The following is an 18,185-nucleotide window of genomic DNA, read 5'->3' as shown; positions in this document are numbered from 1 at the left end:
GAAGTGGGGAGATGCAGCTGAGGACATCCTTTATAACAGAGGAGGGGAAACTATGGTCCCTAATGTAGGAGGGTATCTGGGAAATCCTAGAATAGAACACCTCCTAGGAGCAGATGGGGACAGAGGAATTGCAAGTATGGGATTGCATTTTTACAGGATGGTGGGTGGGAGGAGGCAGAGTCGAGCTGACAGGGAGTCAGCGGGTTTGAAATAGAACAGCGGTGAGTCGGTTATCGGAGACAGAAATGGCGAAGTCCAGGAAGGGGAGGGAGGCGTTAGAAATGGTCCAGGTAAATTTGAGTGCGTGGTAGAAGGTGTTGGCTAAGTTGATGAACTGTTCAAGCTCCTCAGATGAGCACGAGGCAGCACCAACACAGTCAATGTAGCAGAAACAGAGGGGTGGGATAATGCCAGTGTTGTTGAAGATGGACTGTTTCATGACTCCTACAAAAGAGGCAGGCACAGCTCAGAGCCACACGGGTGCCTATGACCACCTGTTTGGTTTGTACCAAGTGGGAGGACACGATTGTAGAGAAATCAGATGAGAATACTGGTCAGTTTGCTGGGACATGAGTGCCTGTGAAACTTGACAAGAATCATTTACAAGACATAATATAGGAGGCCATTCAGGTTAGGAGGTTTTGAATTTCAAGTTTGTGAAGGTCCATAAGGTGATGAATGTGTAGATTAAGGACTCTGCAACAATGACAATGCTCAGCAGCTGACAGCAGTCTTGCCAACTGATTTGACAAGGAGCAAGAATTTCAGGTTGTAAAAACATGCCGAGGTTGCATACCTCTCAATCTAGCATGGAAAGGCAAATGGGAAGGTTGACAAGTTGAGGCTAGAGACATGAGCATGACAGGAACAAAAATGTTTCAATCTGTTGTTGTGGAGTTGAAAAAGAATATTTTGACTATATTTTTATATCAAATGATATAGGGGTAAAATCAGCAACAGTTACAGAGCTGCTGATGGAACAATAGAAGTTAAAGTATTAGCATTCATTCAGAAGTGATCATTCATTTGTAGATGTTGCTCCAGGGTAACATTAAGAAAGGACCAATATGCCAACAGAAAAGTATCATCCTCATCTAAAAACATTTGAGGAGACTGTGCACCTTGGGGAAGATATGAGGAATCATAAGAATCATAGTGCCACTGAGCTGACAATGAAGGGTTGGTGAAGGAAAGCAAAATGGTCATTAGTCCTAGAAGTGTTGAGAGAAGAAAGAGGAGCACACAGGCCACTCTCATAACAATATTCAGAGTTCTAGGACAGGCTGAAAATTGGATTGAAGGAACAAACGGTGATGTCGGTGCTAACTTCTTTTGCTTTTTGACATATTCAAGGTGAGATATAAACAGGACTATATCTGCATACCAATTTATGCATTTGGTCTGGGGAAATAATGGTTTTAACAATCCAAAGAATTAGTTATCCTTTCTGTTCCAGACTTTGTTTAACAATGTCCTATTCAATTACTGAAGTTGAAGCTGTCAGTTCATTTTTTTTAAAATCCCAATTCCCTTATACTCTTGGCTTCCAAGTAATCATTTATGTTGCTTTTAAATATCTTGCTTGATTCTGTAATTAGGATCCTCTGGGGCAAAGCAAATTCTTCCAATTGTGTGGAAATTTCTTCTTTGCTTGATCACAAGACTAAATGTTTGTAGTTGTTGAAAGATATGATTTATTAAAACATTCAACTGGTTTGAACAGTTGAAAACTGAATTGAGACAAGGTGGATTGCTTAAAAATACAAAGGTCACCTCAAGGTCAAGGAAAGAAAACAAAAACAGCTTCAGGAACAAACATTAAAGAACTGTCAGGGAGCTGAGCATTTGAAAATAACTGAATTCCTCGGCCTCAGGTTTAAACATTAATGTCTCAAAAGCTGAGGAACTCTGCAATCTTTTATCTTTCTTAATAGTGAACGTTACTATCCCCTTTAACTCTTAGTTTGCGTACAAGTACATATATTGAGAAGGTCCAAGTGACTGCATGAGAACCATATGCTTGATGTCACAGCTTTATTATTTTCCCTGGCGTTAGCAAGCAGTAAAAATTGCTCTTTCACCTTAAGAAAACCCTGTGATCGGTTCTTTATTTCTTACAGTAAAAACAGTTAACTACACTTTAACGCATGTCTAAACCTAATTAAAATTTTTGTTGTGACCAATTGAAGCTAAAAAAAGGGAATCCAATGTGCATGCTCCTCACCATAACAGGTTTTAGATGCTTTGGCTTGAATTGCAGGAAGAGATTTCTTGCTGTGGAACAAACCATTGACTTTCACAGACGTGAAAAATTCAGGTTGGGTTCCTGACATTGAACATTTTTTTCCTCCCCCTCTTTCACTTACATGGAAAACACCTTTGGTAAAATGCTCACACAAGCAGCCAGCTTCTTCTCCACAATGGTCCTAGGGAGGGAGGTCAAAAAATATTCATTATCAAATCAGTTGAGCCCACTCCTATGTTTGAAGGATAATCAATAATTTATACCTCATTTTATTATTGTAGTAGCTTCCCCTTATCTTTAAAAGATCTCCAGAACTGGATAGGCTTAATTCAACTTGTTACCATGACAACCTAGATAGTGGTAGCAAAGCAAGATTCTATTTTCTGTTCTCACACAATTTAAATAGAATGGCAGTTCATCTGCATTTTGTTTAAAAGTCTATGCAACCTGACAAATTCATTCTACCCTTTAGCATTAGCCAGTTTCTATTTCCTCTATCTACTTGTGCAGTTTAATGTGAAAAGCAGCCAAACAAAATACATTCTAGCATACTAAATAATGTTGAGAAAAGATGTTGCTGGGAGGGGTGACTGATGGAAAAGTGTCACTGATGTCACCAACCAACTGCACCATCTGTGAGATTATTCACTGGGTTCCATTTTGAAGTAGAGAACAGATCTTGAAATCTCATAGCAAAATGATGTTTCAGCTATAGACAGAAGACAGCGTTCAAACAAGGCTCGAAGTCCTGTCAAACTAAGCCTGCATATACCCACGTTGCCCAAATGGTCATAACGCACTCCACTGAATTCAGAGAACAATGTGTTTCCGCCCCACAAATCTCCGCATGCGAAGGATTATCTTCTGCCATTATTAGAAATTTAGTTAAGTCCATCGCGAGTAAGTACAGAGTTACAAACTGAGTAAGCATTTATTGGGAATAAATGTCACCTCTTGTTCATCAGACCTGTCCTCATTTGTTCAATTTTCATGAGCTTTTGACAGGTACAAGAGTACATTGAGGATCTGGGTGGAGAGGACAAGCTGTTGAGCATCTCCTTAGCAATTCAGATTAAACTACTGCTAATGAACAAGGCAGAATTTGAATTATGATGAGAGGCTTTGAAGACAAATGAGGTACAGAAATCAAAAAAGTGACTAAAAGAAAGATTGTGTATGAGATATGGTAATGAAAAAAGAAAGTACCATTTGGCCATTCCATTCCATGCTAGTAACTGCGCTGCACTCAAACCACCTGCCATCTTACCTCTAAATCCACCACACAACCTTCAATTTCTTTCTCCCCAAAAATCCTCATCTCACATCCATGTAAAGATATCTATACTATTTGCTTGGCAGCAGGCCTTATGTTGTCACCAATTTTGGAGGTAAAGACTTTTTTTCTTGAACTCTGTTTGTTTAGTGATGTTTTTGTATTGATTGGCAACAGTTATGTTGCTCCCCTACAAAGAAAGCTCTCTCTGTATACGCTCTATCAAAACCCTTCATTAGTTTTTAAATAATACTGTTAGGTTTTCCTTTTTCAGCAGGAAAGGCACAATCAATCCTTTCCAGAGATTTTTATAATCTCATCCTTGTGAATCCTCTGAACACCATCTATAATATGGTGACCAGAACTACATGCAAGACAAGTCTGATACAGCTAAAATACAATACAGATTCAAATAACTTCCCTTCTTTGAATTTCACCTGTTTAGAACTACAACCCAGTACTTGGTTTACTTTTGTTACAGATTTCCTAATCTATGGCATAATTTATTGTGAGTACTTGTACTCAAGTTCCCTTTGTTCCTCTACATGTGTTAATTGTGCTACCTACTAAAAGAAGGATTATGTGGGAGACAGAAAAAGGGTTACAAACATGTATATTTTAATAATTATACAATAACTAAAATCTGAAGGAATGAAGATCTACACTTGTAAAGGTATATTTTCAGTGTTGAAGACTGTCATGCCATTAAAGAGCCTACGTAGGCTCACCACAGATTGTTAGGGCGTAGGTGTTTCAGTTTAAGTGCAGGAACTTCACACTTTGCACCAATCAAATGTATTGAATCGACACATGTTTTGCTCTGTAAACTGTACCAAAAAGTGATCTTTGGACTTCTGGATTTTTGCCTTTAACTGTATCTATTTGCTATTCTGAACTTGTTACCAACCTTCCCACCAAAAAAAAAAGAGACTGACGTGCCATTAGTTGGTAGTAAATTATGGTATTTTATTATTTAAAAGCTACATGAAACTAATATGGGTGTGATTTCAGTACTTCACTCAAAAATTAAACAAAGTGCTTAGTGAACTAGTTGTGCTTGTAATTGATTTTATTTTGGGTAGTCAGTGGAGCCTTAAAACAATCAAGAAATTTAAAATTGGGGAGTATCCACTTCAGAACAAAGTATTATTCAGTTGTTAGGATCCATCAGATCTAGATATCCAAGGATTCAACTTTTTTAAAGAATAGCTAAACCTACCATCTGTTTACAACATACCTTTATAATGTTTGTGATCCAAAACAATTGACACTGTCAATTTCTAAATAAAATTTCTGCTTTTCGTTCCTGATATTAATGGACAGCGTGGGGAACCCTGATGCCTCCAAGTACACCTCTAAACAAGGCCCCACCCTGACTTGACATGACGAACAAAAATCACTGTTCCTTCCCCACTGCTGAGTCAAAGTCATGACATTCCCTTTCTGACAGCACAGAGAGAGCACATGCTCATATCAACTTCTGCAGATAAAGACACGTGCAAGACAGAATTTCAAAATTGCAGATGAAAAAAAAAAATTTAGGGTTGTGAACTGGGAGGAGAGAGAGAGATAGTGGTGACTTTGAAAGGACATGTTCAGATTGGTGGAGTAGGCAGACACACTTCAAAATGAAATTTAACGTGGAGAAGTATGAATGGTACATTTGGTAGGAAGTAATCAAGAGAGGCAACATAATATGAAACAAAGGAAGCCATTTTAAATGGGGTGTAGGGGCAGAGGGACTAGAGGATATATGCACACGTGTTGAAGGTGGCAAGGCAGGATGAGAAAATGGCGAAAAGATAAAAAAAGCACATGGACTCCTGGTCTCTAAAAATAGGTACATAGCTTACAAAAGCAAGAATGTTATGGAAACACTGGTCCAACCTGAACTGGAGTATTATGTTGAATTCTGGTCACCAAATGGTTAGAAGAATGTGAAGGTATTAGGAGAAGCTGCAGAAGAGATTTACTAGCAGAGTTCCAGGGTTAAGGGACCTACAAAGGATAAGCTGGAGACACTGGGGCTGGTCCCCTTAAAGAAGGTTGAGACATTATTTGATCAAAGCGTTCAAAATCATGAGGATTCTGGACAGAGAATCATCAGGAAGAAATGTTCCAATAAGGGTCAAGAAGCCAAGGTCACTGGTTTTGGCAGCAGCAAAAGACCCAAAAGGGTATATGAGGAAAAATAAATAACCTGAATACAACAATTGGTCAGAACACGAGATGCAATGCTGGGAAGAATAGGATAGATAGCTTCAGTCACAGCTTTCTCAAAAGGAATGGGTAATTTTCGAATTGAATATATTGGAAGGGCTATAGGTAAACGGTAAGGACATGTGACCAGCTGAGTTGTCCTTACTGAATGCCACTACAGGCCTGGATCCCTCCTGTGTTATGACCATTCCATACCCGCCGCTACAGATCCCCAAGAGGTAATGAACGCATTTATCTCAGTAAAAAAGACATGTAATCTCTCTTGCCCATGTATTCTATGTTTAGTTATGTTTAATTTATACATGATATTTGGTTCAGTAATTAAGCAATTCACTAAAATACATAGTACAGATGGAATACGATGAGATCTAAAGTCAACTTCAAAGTTCTATTAGATACGTGAAGTTTGTGGCTGGATTATGAATGAAATTAAACACCTCTTCCCAACCTGGAAAGTGTATATGCATAATTAACAAGATTCAAGTTGCAAAAGATCAACTAGGTCAGTTGAGCCACAGCACGAACTTCAGACTTATCTTCAAACATTGAGTCAGACTGCAACTAACAGTAAGATTTGCTTCAGCAGTGCAATTAGCCACATAGCATTGCCTCAAGTCAGTGCAAAATTAGTGTGACCTCTTCAAGAATGCAGTCAGGTTGATGCTGGAGGCTTAATTTGGTTACCCTTTTCTTGGGGACTAAATGGGTTGGAACTTTAAGTGAGGATGAAGTTTGGTTTTGTTGTAAATATGCCAATCAATACTCATTGTTGAGGTTCTCGAGGTTGGCCATATAGGTGAAGAAAGATGTACTGGGAATCACAATCCAAAATTAGACTTTCAGATGAGAGCAGAAAAAAAGGGAGTGTGGTTTAATGGAAATTCATGATTTTGCCAGAATTTCAATTGAAAAAATAACAAAGGCATTTTTGAAGATGCAGGGTACATAAGCAAAATATAAGTCATTTCTTCCTTTTCCTAATACTGGCTGATAAATGTCTAGATTCAATTGATTCTAGTAATTTCATTTTGTGGAATAATAATTTCATTGCTCTCAGAGTAAATTCAGGTAATGAACTGAAACATAACACTAGTAAACTAAATTATTTATTTTATACCTTGCAATAACTTTGCCAACTTGTTCATTAGGACAGCTGAGAAAAACTACAGAGTGCGTTCCAGAAATATAGTTTCCAGTAATCGCTGAGAACAAGTATACAGCAATATTCTTTAGCCCTGGATATAATAACAGGCCCATAACCAGAACCTAAAGACGAAGGAAAGCAGAAAGTCACCAGTTAGTTAATTGTCCAAAGTTTAAAGCAGATGTGAAATCAACAGTGTCAGGTTAACAGACAACACTGAAGACTTCCAATTTCACACGGTGATTAGACATAAGTTGCTTAAGCTTGTTTCAAGTCTGTCCCTCAATCAAACCTAGACTTGCCTCCAAGATCACTATCTGGAGAAACCCTGAGAATGAACTCTAGGTCACCAGGCAAGAGAATTTAAACCTGCTAACCTGAAATCATTGATAACAAGGTGTAGAGCTGAATGAATGAACACAGCAGGCCAAGCAGCATCAGAGGAGCAGGAAGGCTGACGTTTCAGGCCGAGACCCTTCTTCAGACCACCCTGCTGTGTTCATCCAGCTCCACACCTTGTTATCTCAAATTCTCCAGCATCTGCAGTTCCTACTAAACCTGAAATTATATTCAGATATTGGTAAATTAACTCAACCCAGAGCCAGGGACATCTTTTCTTTGAAAACAGAAATTGGCAAAGCTTCAAACAATATGCAATCATTGCCTCTTGCTAAAAATGGTTTAGAACATTTTTAATTGAGGAATATAATTTCATTGAGACTGTCACTTTCCATCACTTTTGTTTCAAATATTATCTTGGACTCAGCCTATTGCTTTAAGTCAAAGTCTACAAAATGAGAAAGCTAAACTCCAAATGTACATTTAAATGTTATGCTTTACATCATCATTAGTACAGACGATGTGGCAGAGCACCATATTTAATTTGCTGTCCACAACACAATTTAATACCCATTTTTGCATAAGCTCCAGAGACAGTCGAGTGATCAGACCAGAATTTTCAGATGTATTAACCAGAGGCAAGTTGCTGCTCTCAGTAATTGCTTAGTAAAACCAACACCAATAGTGGCATTTACACGTGCATGTGTAAATACAGAATTCTGGAACGTGCTGTCAGAGATATCCTGTGCCACTTTCATAGGATGTGATGGTACAGTTTTCACAGATGGAATTAACAGATTAATTAGTATTAAGGCATGAATTTAAGTTAATTGGTCTTTACATTTCTGCTCTACAGATTAGATTTTAAAACAAAATCTATTCAGGAAAACCTCACTTCAAACATTACACTAAATTATATCCTGATGAAAAAACCTCTCTAGCCCTGAAGAAACTTAAATGTGGACTCTCATTCCCTCAAGAAAAGAATTAGATGTTGCAAGCATTTAAATAATAAACATGTGTTTAGGTATTTACGTTTTCCCTTAATCCCATATGGATGGCCCAATTTATTTCACATTCTTCAAAATTAAATGCAAAATACATTTACTTTTTCACTTTCTGCACTGCCATCCTCGAGGATTTTTTTTTCACCTAACTGATCAGCCTTACTGATCTTGAACATCGTGGATCATCTATGGAGAGAGTATCAAATTTGCAGCAACTTCAGATGGAGACATCCATGCTTTGGAGCCAACGAAAACCAAAGAAATGTTGTATTTGAGGTACATAGTGAATAATAGTTCTTCACCGTAAAACTCAGTCTGATGTTTCTGAATGGATTTGAACGGTGAGAAATCAAACATGAGTGTAAAACTGACTCTACCCCATAGTCAGAAATAACGTTTCAAAGAAGCATGTGATCATTCATATTTATACTTTAAACTTTCTATCCAACTCTGAGGCGAGTAGTCAGTCATCATGTTTATATTTAAACTCTATTAATCACTACACTTCTTTTCAGCCAAATAGTTCCAATTATCATAGTACCACAGCAGAAATAAAGTCTATTGCAATCTCAACTCACTAATGAGAGACGTATGGTCCACATTTTGCAGAATTGCCTATTTTGATGTGCATTATCAATTTCCCTCAGCTGCTTTAAACGAACATGCTATCTATACTTGAGTTGAATCACTGGTGAAAAGCCAAAAGGACCCTTGGATAGCATCTTCCAAATCCACGACCAACACCATCTGGAAGGACAAAGGCAGCAGATACATGGGAACACCCACACCTGCAAGTTCCCCTTCCAAGTCACTCATCATCCTAATTTGGTAAAATATCACTTTTCCCCCTTATTTGCTGAGTCAACATCTTGGAAACTCTCACCCAAACAGTGCAGGTGTACCTACATCCCAAGGCCTGCGGCAGTTCAAGAAGCAGATTTACCATCACCTGCTAGAGGGCACTTAGAATGGGTGATAAATACTGGCATAGTCAGTTAAATTCACATTGTCCAAATGAATAAAAATCACTGAGGTCCCAAAAGAGGGGGCCTTCTGTGATTAAATATTGTAATACTCATGATCTTGGTTCTGCTACATAAATGTGTAGCTTTAAGTGAGAGCATATCAAGAAGTTCTGCTATTTATGCAGATATCTTTACTTCCTCTTCAGTTGAAGACAAAGATTAATCACTATGCTTGTGGGCCACTGGCAGCTTTAATGAGTCAACAAATAGCACAGAAAGGAGATTCAGCTCCAAGCTGCTTTGGATTTTCTAACTCAGAATTGCTGCGTGATACGGGCTTTTGCTTTAATTCATGTGAATAAGAATAATTGCCTGGATTTTGATGGCCAGATTGTCATTCTTACAGCGTAGATGGGAGTTGTGCATCAGAACCCACCAGAACATGCAACATAATGTGACAATGACTAAGGAAATTGAAAACTTCCAATGGGCAATTTCCCTGCACCTGGTCGCTCTGAAAACATCAGTTTGAATCAGAAAATCCAGAGAGTTCCACTGCAGTTAGTTTCCCAGAAAGAGTTAGAGGATTAAAAGCTTTAGTCGAATTGCTTAGATCATAACACTGTAAGAAATAGGAAAAAAATGAGTAAGCTGTTTGGCCCTTCGAGTCTGTTCTGCTGATCTTTGGCAGCTATTAGATTGATAATTTGGGGAGTGTCATTCTCTCCCCAGTTATACTGCCTCAGAATCCTTAAAACATCCCAGGCCCTAACCCCACAAACCCCATCCCACAACCACCAGACTGATACACTTTCCTCCCTCTGCTTGGACTAACACCAGCACACCCCTTCATCATGGAACCCAATATTCTGAACACCTGACTTGCCTTAAATGCACATCTCTTACCTGAAAGAACTGCCCACCTTGCAGTCTGACACTCTAACCCCACACTTACTCTTTCTCAGGCACTGTCCAATTTTCTGTCCATGCTGCTGGACACTGAAGTCACAAGATACAGCACTACTGTCACGAAACAGAAAGTGTAATTGACTTCCTCCCAATTACCCAGCATTATTAGAGATCATTACCATTTCAGGCATGTTCTGCATTTCTAAGGGAGCTGTAATTTGGAATCTGTCTGATTTTTAATGGAGAAAAGTTAAAGCAGTGACATTCTGACAGCAATCAACATTCCTTGAAAAATCCTGCCCAATATGTTCATAAGGCAGAGCAATCCGAACAAACTTTGAACATATGGACAATTTGAATGAAGGGTTGAAGCTTTATTTCAAAACAGTTCACAACAAAGAAACGCTGGCATTGAGGCAGTTGACTAATTAATTCAGAGTGCAAGTACAGCCAAGAAAAACACACTATATACTTCGCAAACATTTAAATACAGTACGGCTGTATAGAGAGCTATTCACAGGAGATGTGAATATAAATCCATGATGTGAGTTTGCTATTGCAGTTGAAGATGGACTCATGTCCCTATTACTGCACTTGTGGTGGAGACAATGCCTTTAGCTCCCTTGAACTTAAATTTTGGAATTCCTCGCTAAATCTCTCTAATTTCCTTTCCTTTTCCAGGACATTCCTCATAGACCTCTCTCAATGACCAGGCATTTGACTACAGGCTCTGATACTGTGACATGGCTCCATGTCAAATTGGAAAATGTTACAATTTTATAAGCACTACATAAATGCAAGCTGTTGTGACATTTAATTGGGCAATTTTCCTGCTATGCCTGATTCCCACCACCCTGTTCTTGGGCAAACTACCAAACCCATGTTGTTCTAGTGGAAGTGAAGAGATATTTGATAGAGTGAGTGAGAAAGAGATACAGACAGCCAATGAGTGGATAGACATTCTGGAGTATCACCCACCTTCTGTCTCTCCAGTGTCTGTCCAACTCTTACAAGGCATGTTGGGAGAATGGCAGGATACGCTCACTGGAGAGATGGCATATCAATGTAGCTTCAACAACTCAATTTCATCCCCATGCAGTGTCAAGCAGGTCACTTGATCAGCACCCCAACCAGTGACATAAACATCTACACCTTCAGCACTCCACATCCACTGTGATATGTACTGCAGCAACTGATCAATAGTAATATCCATCAGGAGGTGAGTAACACTGCTATCTCCAAGTTCTCCTTCACCCATCTTGCTGTTTTGGAAATATAGTGGCAAAATATTTTGCCTCAAAAACTTTACAGTCCTGAAAGTCCCAACTTAACTCTTGATCAGCAATTCCCTTCTTCCCCAAGATCAGCTGCAGCCATTCAAGAAGGGAGCCTATTACCACCTTCTCATAGGCACCTCAATGCCAGCCTGTCCACAACCCAGTCACAAATTGCTCCTACACCAGTGTGCCTGCAGTACATAAGTCAATCACTCCACAGCTATTTCAGGATGGGATCTAGCTGCCAGCTTTCCTACTATGCGAATCGGTTCCCTGTTATCTCCCATCGCTTTGAGGCATGGTGGCCCTCAGGTTAAATTCGCCAGCAGCAACCAGTGTCCCTCTGATGAGAGAGGGGAGTCCTCTGTGGTCCTCTAGGAATATGACCTTTACTTTCCACCCACAGTGTCAGTCACGCTCTTTAATTCCATTGCACGGCGTCACCTAATCGCTAGCCCTCACCACTTGTCTATTTCCCAATTTCTTCAATCTTCGTGTTGCATTGCAATGTATAACGTGTCTCCTTTGTTTTGATGACAGGAGATCCTTTGGGGGAAAAAATAAGTCATTGCCACAAAATTCTTGTGGTAGTTTGTTTCAAATCTATTCATTTTGTTTGAAGCAGACACGATCTAAAATAGCAAGCCGCGACGATATTACAGTCCGTTCAGAAGGACAGCTGCAAACTCACCAAGAGGAGTGTGCTAAGCACTGAGCGCGGGGAGCCTTGGAAACGCTGCATGGAGCAACCCGGGGGTCGTGTACACTCTCTCGCTCCCCGTGTTATATGTGTGTGAGAGAGACAGAGAGAGACACCGAATCAGGAGTCGCTGCTGCCTGGGGCCGTAGCTGGAGAATCAGGCTGTCACCGAGAGTAAGGCTACCACACCCTGCGATAGGATCTGCTCGGTGATTCCTCTTCACTCGATCCCTCTCGCTTTCTCCCAGCCCCCAATACTCAGCCGCCTTCAAACTCCAGTGACTTTCCACTCTCTCCCGCCTCGCTGCTCGGTTTAATCCCCCCGTCACGGATCTCCCCCGCCCCCGACACGGTCACCTGGAGATGATCCTTCCCCCGCCGCCAATCACAAAGCAGCCTCACACTCCCAGCCTCTGATTGGTCACTTTCACATTGGACCTGCTGCAACTTGAGCTGGTCACCTTGAACTTTTGCGAGCTATCAGATAGCGAGTGGGGACCAACTCCGACTGGTGAATCCCCTGAAATAATGTAGCCTCACTCTCCTCGAAATGGTTTGTCATTTATCAGTTTATTCGCATCGATTAACCCAGCGCCCACCATTTAAGCTGAACGCTCTGACAGTAATTTGTCTGGTAAAGTATGCCTGGAAATTTCCAGTGATTGGTTAGTTAGAAGGTTCAGCCTCCCTGAACTCCATGTCCTGGGAGCTCTTTTGTCGCAGCTCCATATCTATTTTCTCTCTACAGCAGATGCTAATTCAATAGAAGCACCGTACACTTGTACGGCGCCTTCAACACAGCATAATACGCCACAGGGTATTTCCTAGTAGCTGGTGTGAGTAAAATGAATCTGGAGAGATTGGATTCGATACAGTGTGGAGCTGGAGGAACGGAGCAGGTCAAACAGCCCCAGAGGAGCAGGAAATTCGACGTTTCGCGTCGACACCCTTCATCAGGCTTGGGGAGGAAGAAGGCAGCTGGGAAATAAATAGAGGGAGTAGAGGTAGTTCTGAGGGAAGGTAGGTGGGATGGTGATATGTGGATGCAGATTGGTCAGTGGGATGGGTGGGGCAGAAAGGTTAGGAGGAAGATGGACGGGTAGTGTCAGGTCAAAGAGGGGGTTGAGAGACAGGATTGGACATGGGATGAGGCTGGGGATGGGGAGATTTTGAAGCTGATGAGCTCAATGTTGAGACCATAGGGCTGTACATTCCTGAGGCGGAACATAAGGTGTTGTTCCTTCAGTTTATGTGTGGTTGTGACATTGGAGGAGACTCAGGATGGATATGTTGCAAGGGGAGTGGGAAGGGGAGTTAAAATGGTTGGCAACTGGAAGGTGGTGTTGATTGGAGCATACAGAGCACAAATGATCCACGAATTGGTCACCGAGTCTGCACTTGGTCTCTCCAGTGCAGAGGAGACCACATTGGGAGCAATGGATGCAGTGGACGAGTTCGGAGGACATACGGGTGAAGCCCTGTCAGATTTGGAAAGCTTGATTGGGGTTTCATATGGTGGTGAGAGGGGAAGTGTAGATGTAGCACCCTCTGTGGTTGCAGGGAAAAGTGCCAGGGGTGGTAGGGTTAGTGGGGTTTGTGGAGTGGACAAGGGATTCATGGAGGGAGCGGTCTCTACAGAAAGCAGACAGGGGTGGGGAGAGGAATATCTCTGGTGGTGGGGTCTGATTCCAGATGGCTAAAGTGGTGGAGGATGATGCATTGAATTTGGAGGTTGGTGGGATGGTATGTGAGCACCAGGGGTATTCAATCCTTATTGTTGTTGGGGAGAGGGTTTTGAGGGCAGATGTGCGGGAAATGCAGGAGATGTGATTGAGTGCATTATGAATTACAGGAGAGGGGAACGTAAAGTCTGCGAAGTAGGAGGACATCTGGGATGTCTGGGAGTGGAACACTTCATCCCCGGAACAGATGCAGCGGAGGCGGAAGAATCGTAAGTATGGGATTGCATTTTGCAAGAGGGTGGGTGAAAGGAGGTATAGTCAAGGTAGCTGTGGGTGTTGGTAGGTTTGAAATAGATGTTGGTGCTGAGTCGGTTGCCGGAGATGGAGACAGAGAGGTCCTGGGAGGGGAGGGAGGTGTCAGAGATGATCCAGTGAATTTGAGGTCAGAGTAAAAGGTGTTGGTGAAGTGGATGAACTGTTTGAGCTCCTCATTGGAGTATGAGGCGGCACCGAGACAGTAAGCATTGTAGCAGAGGAAGAGGTGAGAGATTGTGCCAGTGTAACTGTGGAAGAAGGACTGTTCCACGTATCCTACAGTTTTTGCTATCTCCTCGTGGAGAGTTCAGAACTGGGCAATATAACTAACTGGTCTAGTAAAGTGGGAATGCACTGGTGGGAAAAAAAGGTCACTATTTGAGTTAAGTATTTTGGAATGGTGAGAAATTCTGTTGTTGGTAAAAATGTAACACTCCAATGTCAAAGTTCAGTGTTCATACCTGTAGTTTGTTTCTTATCTCTCTGGTACTATTGTGTTAATTGGAACATTGTTCTGAATCAGATTATTATGGGCTGAAATTGATCTTGACTAACACCATTGAATAGACAACTGCAAATCAGCTACATTTATACTTTTCCCAAATTTTCTTTTGTAAGTTGAAATCTCAACTAATTTGGTGCAATGTTAAATTGCATTTCCTTCTTACTGTTGCAGTAGTTCAGGTGAAAATTTATCATTCATTAGAAAGTGGGACTCCTAGTAGTCTGTTTAACATTCCTCCCGTAGCCAATGCCATCTCAAACAAATTAATCAATTCATATTTCTTACAATGTGTAAAATGACTGCCTATACAACATTACACATCAAATTCTTTGCAATGTAATTTACAATATTTCTGAGGGATGCCAACATGGTGCTGTATTAATGCAAGTTTTTTTTTATTCTACACATAACTAGTTGACTGCAGTTATAAGTTCTTTATGTATGTAAATGAAAATTTCAGTAACTTCCTTAAAAATAATTTGCAGGCTGTTCAATGTTTTGAACATGGTAGAGCATCACAAAACCAGGTTCTGTATAAATATTGAAACTGATATGTGACATTTACATGGCCATTCATCTCTTTCATCTACAAATAGTTTCAACTCCTTCTCATAAAGCTCTGAAACAAATTAAAGTTGAGCAGGTTTGAAAATATATGGATTTCCAACGGAATTCATGATGTAGAAAATAAAGTATTGCTTTTAGTCAAAATTGTATAATGTTTAAACGAAGTTGATCAGAATTTAAGAGAGTGGAGGGGGCAAGGCAAACTTTAATATCATCCGTTTTAGTACATATTAGAACACTTTAGAAATGTCGATTCAAGGTGAATTGTTTATTTGCATGGTGGCGTACTACAAGAAGAGTATGGTCATCAAGGAGACACTAATGGAGCCATAATCCCATTGGACTACTCATCCAGAGACTTGGACTACTTCTCCCAAGACCTGAGTCAAATTTGCCGTGGCAGCTAATGAATTTAAATTTGATGAATTAGTAAAAGTGGAAGATCTATCTGGCTCTGCATTCTTTTTCAAGAGAGAAAATCTGGTGTTCTTACTGTTGTGTTGGAAGATGAGAAGCCCAATTTTTTTTTAGGCACTTTTTACTTGTAATTTCAAAATGTGCTTTTTTTAAAGAGAGGACTGCTACAGGTAAGGGAAAAAAAATGAATTCAGTGATTGTTTGCCAAATCCAATGTGAAACCAATGGAATGTTGCACCTGTATAATGTCAAGGAAACTTCAAACAAGACTCAACAAGATGATTTAACTAGGGGCTGACAATTTCAGCAAAAAGCCTTTTCTTGCAGGGTTAAAGTCTGACTGTAACATGAATTTGTGTATGTGTATTATTGGCCAGATGTCCTACTGAGTAGGCTGAATCATTGTAAGAGCCACAGCTTTAATAATGGCCCTTTTAACTATTCTGCATTGCTGGTAACAAAAAGGGAAAGACTTTGTCTCAGAGGTAATGGGAACTGCAGATGCTGGAGAATCCAAGATAACAAAGTGTGAAGCTGGATGAACACAGCAGGCCAAGCAGCATCTCAGGAGCACAAAAGCCTTTGTCTCAGTCTGAATGCTGGACTTCAGACACTCTGAAGGAATCAGAACAACAGAATTTCTACCATCTTGCAAAACCAAGTGTCTCAAAGTTGACTGTCAGTCTACTCAATAGTCAACATTACTACTGCCATCCACTACTAGCTACCACATCATCTGTGTGTTCTTCATGAACAATTATGAAATATTAATGAACTATTTCCACTAGAACTCGGGAGCATTGTCTGAGAATTAGCGTCAGCCCGTTCAGCAGTGTGTTTGGAAGCACTTCTACACACAAAGGGTGGTAGATATTTGGCTCTGTCCACAACCAGCAGTTGGTGCTGGATCAGTTGTTAATTATAAATCTGAGAGAGGTAAAGATTTGTTAAGCAAACGTATAAGGATTACAGGTATATGGAATTAGGCCACACATCAGCCATAATCTCATACAATGGGGCTCAAGAGGCTAAATAGCCTACTCCTGTTCTTATGTTCCTAATCAGAGGCTGTGTGGTTTTTTTCCCCCACTTTTACCTTTTTGGACTTGCCTTTTATTTCACAAGTGTTTGCACACGTGTGTTTTGTATTTCTTCTGATATTTGGTAATTAATAAACTCTCTTTTTTTGTCATTTCAAGAAAACTTGGTTATATTGTCTACTTTTAAAACCCAAGTTCTTTGAGGTCTGGGAGAAAGGTATCCAAAAAAGAAGGGATCCTTTTTAATTAACCTTGTTGTGGCCACCTGAGAGGGTGGATAAATAAAGAAGCAGAACCTCCTTCCTCACCCAGGAGTTTAGGGATTTGGGCTATCCTGTCTGGAACTGTAACAAGTTGGGGAACCTCACTTGGAGTCTGTTTCTGAACATGATTTGTATCTATCTTCTTGGTGATTATGGACCAACTACCTTCCATACTGTCCTTCAATGCGACTATCCCTGACTTCAGAGCAATTAGGAATGGGTAGCAAACGCTGTTCTTGCTGTTAACATCACATCACAACAGAGAATTAAATAATAAGATATTTGGTGCTTCAAACCCATTGTTTGTGTATATGGAAACATCAAAGTGGGTGCAAAAAACTAAAATAGTGTATGTGTGTGTGCAGGCTGAGGTAGTTCCTAGAAGGCATAAATGGACAGAATAAGCAGTCACTTCCATCATTTAATTCCCATTCTTGTTTCCTGAGGCAAAAACATCAGGGAAGCTATAAAATTAGTTAGGGTGTCACTGGATTTTATCTTTGTTTATGTTCTGAGCCTGTTCTTCCAGGGAATTATATGTTACTATAAGGTCGCCTCTCATTCTTTTAAACTCCAATTGGAATGGCCCCAATAAGAAGCAACCATAGTCTAGAAACCACTTATTTGCCAAGACATATGGACAGGTAGGTGGATAGGAATGGTTTAGAGGGACATTGATCAAACAGAGGCAAATAGGACTAGTTTAATTTGGGAAACCTGGTCAACATGGACGAGTTGGACTGAAGGGTCTGTTTCCGTGCTGTATGACTCTGTGTAAACCATTTCATAGGTGAGAAGTTAATGCTTAGGTTCTAGTTAGACATTTGGTTCAATCAACTTAACATAAAAACTCAATGGTTGTAAAAGTAATGTTGTATAGAGCGATTAGTAAGACAAACATAACCAACTACAAGATAATTCTCGAATACGCACAGGTTTTTTTTCAACTTGTATCAATCCAATTTGATTAGTTTCTTGTGGGAGAAAATAGTAACAAAGCTCCCCACCCATTTCTGTTTCCAACATTTTAGAGTAGTTCCTTATCTGAGATAGATAGAAACATAGGAAATGGGAGCAGGAGTAGACCATTCAGCTCTTTGAACCTGCTTTGCCATTCAATATGATCATGACTGACCATCCAACTCATACCCTATACCTACTTCCTGTCCATACCTTTTGATTTCTTTAGCCATAAGAACTATATCTAGCTCCTTCTTGAAAACATTCAATTTTTTGACCTCAACCATCTTCTGTGGCAGAGAATTCTGCAGACTCATCACTCTCTGGGAGAAGAAATCTCTCCTCATCACAGTCCGA

At 40.3% G+C, this 18,185-nt stretch overlaps 1 protein-coding gene and 1 long non-coding RNA gene across 6 annotated transcripts in view; one reads left to right on the top strand and one right to left on the bottom strand.

Moving 5' to 3' along the window:
• zgc:63972 (protein CutA homolog) overlaps nucleotides 1–18,185 on the bottom strand; it is a 58,101-nt gene that overhangs the window by 9,828 nt on the left and 30,088 nt on the right. For 2 of the 4 annotated variants that reach the window (XM_048559096.2, XM_059638266.1), the window contains exons 1-3: nucleotides 12,071–12,396; nucleotides 6,856–7,004; nucleotides 2,367–2,426 (exon numbers count right to left, since the gene is read on the bottom strand). In XM_048559096.2, coding sequence (XP_048415053.1) covers nucleotides 2,367–2,426; nucleotides 6,856–7,004; nucleotides 12,071–12,121 — 260 coding nt within the window. In that variant the 5' untranslated portion in view covers nucleotides 12,122–12,396. Of the gene's footprint in view, nucleotides 1–2,366; nucleotides 2,427–6,855; nucleotides 7,005–12,070; nucleotides 12,397–18,185 lie in introns of those variants that run through there. The other 2 variants (XM_059638265.1, XM_048559097.2) reach the window with 2 other exon arrangements.
• LOC125465495 (uncharacterized) overlaps nucleotides 12,520–18,185 on the top strand; it is a 74,560-nt gene continuing 68,894 nt past the window's right edge. For both annotated transcript variants that reach the window (XR_009442768.1, XR_007250262.2), the window contains exons 1-2: nucleotides 12,520–12,632; nucleotides 13,932–14,030. This is a non-coding gene — a long non-coding RNA (uncharacterized LOC125465495). The remainder of the gene's footprint in view (nucleotides 12,633–13,931; nucleotides 14,031–18,185) is intronic.

The sequence above is a fragment of the Stegostoma tigrinum genome, chromosome 29 (assembly GCF_030684315.1).
Source record: "Stegostoma tigrinum isolate sSteTig4 chromosome 29, sSteTig4.hap1, whole genome shotgun sequence".
Taxonomy (NCBI): domain Eukaryota; kingdom Metazoa; phylum Chordata; class Chondrichthyes; order Orectolobiformes; family Stegostomatidae; genus Stegostoma; species Stegostoma tigrinum.
Note: the sequence above shows the minus strand (reverse complement) of the source record. Positions and strands in the feature narration are given on the sequence as shown.